This window comes from Barbus barbus (assembly GCF_936440315.1).
Source record: "Barbus barbus genome assembly, chromosome: 1".
Taxonomy (NCBI): Eukaryota; Metazoa; Chordata; class Actinopteri; order Cypriniformes; family Cyprinidae; genus Barbus; species Barbus barbus.
This window is the reverse complement of record NC_136729.1, coordinates 46,925,278-46,930,575: the sequence shown is the minus strand read 5'-3', so window position 1 is coordinate 46,930,575 and position 5,298 is coordinate 46,925,278. Positions and strand designations below refer to the sequence as shown.

The 5,298-nt window shown below is 38.9% G+C and overlaps 2 protein-coding genes across 2 annotated transcripts; both read right to left on the bottom strand.

Annotated features, from left to right (window-relative positions):
- Nucleotides 1–2,581: 2,581 nt before the first annotated feature.
- Nucleotides 2,582–2,974, bottom strand: LOC306873354 (histone H2A; the record flags this gene model as incomplete). The annotated part of the gene is made up of 1 exon (XM_079422591.1): nt 2,582–2,974. The coding sequence occupies exon 1, from the start codon at nt 2,966–2,968 to the stop codon at nt 2,582–2,584; it is 387 nt and encodes a 128-aa protein (XP_079278717.1). The 5' UTR covers nt 2,969–2,974.
- A 1,259-nt stretch (nt 2,975–4,233) lies between these two features.
- On the bottom strand, nt 4,234–4,863 carry LOC306873256 (histone H1.01-like; the record flags this gene model as incomplete). The annotated part of the gene is made up of 1 exon (XM_079422401.1): nt 4,234–4,863. The coding sequence occupies one exon, from the start codon at nt 4,861–4,863 to the stop codon at nt 4,234–4,236; it is 630 nt and encodes a 209-aa protein (XP_079278527.1).
- Nucleotides 4,864–5,298: the final 435 nt, after the last annotated feature.

Below are 5,298 nucleotides of genomic sequence, written 5' to 3'. Positions count from 1 at the left end.
TTAACATGATTGATTAGTTCAAAAATCAGAGGTGACCTGGCTAAACATTTAACTAGGCTGTCTTTCCCTATAAAAACTGATCCATTCTCCGAACCTCTTATTCCCTGTTGGATCGCGGGATATAGAATATACATATACATACATATATATTGATACAATTGTTCAACATTCAAAACGATGCAAATGTATAATAGATAGCAACAATAGTGTGTACCAAAAATGAAAGCTTAGACTATTTAATTTAGTATCAGATATAATAATATCACCCAAGAGGTCATTAATTATTCATAAAAAAATGAAAACAAATCACGTTATTTAGTGCAAATTTTTTATTTTATTTTTAAATGATGTAACTGTGCAATCATTTGTCTAAAATAATTATGTATTTTTTTAGCTTAGCAAAATGATGAATATTTATTTTCTGGTGTCACTCTTGTCCTGTCAATTGGGGAGAAGGATCAAGTGACAGGATCACGCTGATATAATCATCATTTTAATAAGCAGTGGTTTAATAAACAGCGTGCTACACGGGTGAAGACACACTCGGGACAGCCAGGACTCTTCTAGGAGTGACTCAGATGACCAACGTTTGCATTTTAAAGAGCCACTAATATAATTCCTGACGGTAGCCTTTTATTCTTAAATTCATGAGTTAAAATGTTGCTCGGCCATATATAAAAAGCTACATCATTTTAGTTGAATTTCTCCAAACAGGCTATTGTCAGACTAAAATCTGCTGGTATATTGGTTGAAATAGGAAATATCTCCTTACAGGCCACTTTCAGTTTTAAATGTTGTACAAGGCATGTATATTACTATATATAAACATAAATATGATAAACTATGATATCCCTTATGAAAATTAAGATTGTTTTTACTATTGTAAAAGTGTGGTAACCATGTTTTTTTTTCGCAGGTTACCATTTCAATATAGGCAGCTTTACTACAAATACCAAGGTATTTATTTAGTAAAACCATGGCTAATTTTCATAAGGGATATTAATGTTTAGATGATATTTTGGTACATTTATATAGCTGAATCACAATAAAGCTCACCTGAACTTAAACTAAATCAGCCTGTCGCATCTGTGAGAAAATCAAGCCAAGTTTCCTCATAAAAAGGCAAATGACTCTCACAGCTGTAACACACAATACATATATTTGTCCATACCTCTGCATTTTCTCTCAAAGAGTTTTGTATTTGAAAATCACTTTGCGTTTGCAAAGCAAATTGTGTTTATTTGCAAAACACTGGATTTGTTTGATAAATATTGGCACAAAAAGCGCTCCATACTGGTGTCCTCCACAGTGGACATGACATGATGTCCTGTTTCATAACAGGAAGTCATATTTGAATTTGAAAACCCATAACATTTTCCTGAAATGTTGCTTTATGACAAACAAACAAAAAGAAAATTATTCAGATTTAAATGACAATTACAAAATATAATCATATTTCCATAAGGATGTAAAATGTTTCACTAAATTAAATTCAGCCATCTTTAAAGACCGAGGAGAGGGAGTGGTCCTGGTGAAACGTCCAATCATTTAGTATCTCTATAAAGCCCTGAATGTGCTCTGTACAGGACATCCAGACTTACAACTGTGACATACACAGAGAAATACTGAGAAATATAATGTCCACTACCATAAGAGCTGATAGACTGATCTTCACTGGAGTTATTCATGAGGAAGATATCAAACCACATGTTGTCAATCATGCTTTACTCACTAAATTAAGAAGCTTAATTCATTTGTATTCTAGTTTTTTACCGTTCCCTAACAATAAAGCAGGTCATATCAGTGACTTCGACTAAAAGCTTTATATGAAATCATGAGATAAAAGAGACAGTGGACTTATGATCCTTTTCTTCACAGATCTTCAGGAAACAGGAGGAAGTTTAGTGATTTTTATTTCTAAATAAATTATTTTTGTTAAACGGTAACACCAGTGACACAACTCCAGGGAAGCGCTACTTTTATATATTTTATGAGATTTATTCAGCATTTAGGCTATTTTTTTATGCTATTAACATTATATATTTGATAGCTATGAATACATTGTATTTTAAATGGTGAAAAGAAAATCACTCAAAATAAAGCACTTGCCTTCAGTGCATGGCTGTGGAGACGAGCAGTTTTGTGGCGCTTGGAGTTTTATATAATTAATTAAAAAATAAATATTACCACATTAACGGCTCAAGATGTAATTCTTCAAATAACATTTAATTTTATTTCTGTAAAGGCTAATGACAGAAAAATTGACATTTCCATAAAATGACTCATGGTTATGCCACATGAGACAATTACAGATGTAATGTAAACATTCTATGAATACAGGTACACATAAACCTAAGCTTTGACTGATCAGCAGTGATCTACTGATAAAATTACATCTGCAATAAACTATAAAGAACTGATGCAAATTTGAAGTTAGTTAATGAAGTCTATTAAGTGAGTTTACAGCAGGTCTCTACTGATACAGAGAATGGAGGAAGAAAGAAAGGACAGCTTTCTCTATCAGATTAAGTGTGTGGCTCTGAAAAGAGCCTTTGTGTTGGAGAAACAGGCCGGAGTCGGTTTACTTGGCTTTGGCGGGTTTCTCGGTCTTCTTGGGCAGCAGCACCGCCTGGATGTTGGGCAGCACGCCGCCCTGAGCGATGGTCACTCCGCCCAGAAGTTTGTTCAGCTCCTCGTCGTTGCGCACCGCCAGCTGCAGGTGACGGGGAATGATACGGGTCTTCTTGTTGTCCCTCGCGGCGTTTCCAGCCAGCTCCAGGATCTCAGCGGTCAGATACTCGAGCACAGCCGCCAGATAGACGGGAGCACCGGCACCGACGCGCTCTCCGTAGTTACCTTTGCGGAGAAGCCTGTGAACACGACCAACGGGGAACTGCAGCCCTGCCCTGGATGACCGAGTCTTGGCCTTCGCTCTCGCTTTGCCGCCGGTTTTGCCTCTGCCGCTCATTATTACTTGCTTAAACTCCTATGTTTGATTAACAAACAGAAATAATAAAGCTGTGAGTCCCGCTGTTCTGTTTATAAAAGAGCGAGCCGGTCGCCCATTGGTTTAGAGCCTTGTAAGATTTTAAACCAATCACTGAACTTTTCTCTAACACTCACCGCCAAAGCCACGCCTCCACAGCTCGCGACCGATTGTGCTGCATTTAGACTAAACACATGACAGATAATATTAAAGAAAAAATATATTAAATTTAAAAATATATCAATGCAAAAAGCATCACTAAATATTGTTCTTAACCTACTTAAATTTTGATTGGTGATCCATTAAAGCTGTTTATATTAATAAATATGAATAATTATTTGTTTCTAAATTAGATTATATTGAACTTTATTGTCATTATGAAGAGGGCAAGTACAGAGCTAATTAAACAGTTATCATTATCATTATTAAACATAATCTAAGCAGAAGCGCAAGAATAAAGTGTTTTATACACAGATGAGTGCAGTTAGTGAAGCTATAACTTACAGTATATACAGTGGAGTTACTACAATATTAAGCAGAGTATGAACAGAATATAAATAGAGCTGTGTAGGGTTATATGTACAGTATGAACAGCAGCAACGAAGAACAGTGTAATAAATACAGCTGGTGTACAATAGTATTGTTAAACAATGTATAGTCTAAGCAAAATATCAGTAGTGCAATATATAGGAATAGTTTACTGTGCTTTTTACAGTAACAGCATTAGACAGTGTTCAGCTTTAACAATGTAGTCTGTGCAAAATATGACTGAGACCAATGCAGTAAGAGAGCAGGTGTAAGACAGATTGAACAAGTTAAAGCTGCAAATTAAATGCAGTCGGCATGTAAAACATTAGTCGAGCTCAATTCAGATGGTCTTATAATAATTGACTTACATTTGCATTTAGTCATTTAGCAGATAGTTGTATCCAAAGCGACCGATTGTGGTGCATTTAGACTAAACACATGACAGAAAATATTAAAGAAACTGTGATGGGGTGCTGGATAAAGTTTAAAACACAGCAATGCACAAAACTTTAGTAAATATGTTTTTCAATGTTTGTTAATAAACGTGAATATTGTTTTTTCTAAATGTAGTCAATCTGTAAAACATTGTGAGTCGAGGTAAACTCATATACAATCCTATAATAATTGACTTATAAAGAGTCTAAATGCAGGTGTTTTGCTCTTTCTCTGGAGTGAGTGGGTGGCTCTGAAAAGAGCCTTTGGGGAATAAAACAGAAGATTTATTTCTTCTTGGGAGCTGCCTTTTTAGGCTTTGCAGCTTTAGGTTTAGCAGCTTTAGGCTTAGCCGTCTTGGGTTTGGCGGCCTTGGTCTTTTTGGGGCTCTTGGCTGCTTTCTTGGGCGCCGCTGGCTTCTTCGTCTTCTTCGGGCTCTTGGTTGCTTTCTTAGCGGCCGCGGCGGCGGGTTTCTTGGCCTTCTTGGGTGATTTCTTAGCGGCGGGCTTCTTTGCCGCTGCGCTCTTGGGCTTCTTGGCAGCAGCGGGTTTCTTGGCCGCGGGCTTCTTGGCTTTAGGAGCCGCTTTCTTGGCCGGTTTCTTCTTGGTCTCGGCTTGCTTCTTGCTGATCTTGAAGGAGCCGGAGGCGCCGGTCCCTTTGACCTGCAGCAGGGTGCCTTTAGTCACCAGGCTCTTGATGGCGATCTTGACGCGGGAGTTGTTCTTCTCCACGTCGTAGCCGCCGGCGGCGAGAGCTTTCTTCAGCGCGGCGAGGGACACGCCGCTTCTCTCCTTGGACGCGCACACGGCTTTGACGATCAGCTCACCGACGCCTGGACCTGCTTTCTTGGCTTTGGAGGCGGCCTTCTTCTTGGGCGCTTTGGCCGGCGAAGCTGCAGCTGGAGCGGTTTCTGCCATTTCTCGGAGCGGATTAACAGTCTTTCAAACACTGAGTTCAATGAGTGGCGCTCGAGCGGCGCTGCGCTCTTAAACAACACATGAGAACCTCATAGACTCAACCCGCCGCTCGGTGTCCGCGCGCCTCCGCGAGCCCCTCGCTTGTGTTTTCTTCTCTTATATTTAAGGACAAAACTCGAATGATTAAATAGTTTAGCGCAGTAGAAACACAGTGAACACCAAGCAGAGGTTCTCGGCTTTCTGTGGAGACTAAAATACTCGGCGAGGAAATGTTTGTTTTGCTCCGGTCAGATCAAACTGAAGGCGAGCATCAGCCCCGGAACACAGCCGCGTGTGAATCTAATGCCTTGTTTAAGAGTAAAAGTTGATAACATATTAAAACCATCTTCTGTGTGTTTCAGTGATAGTTAGAAAGTGAATATAATGAAATGATCT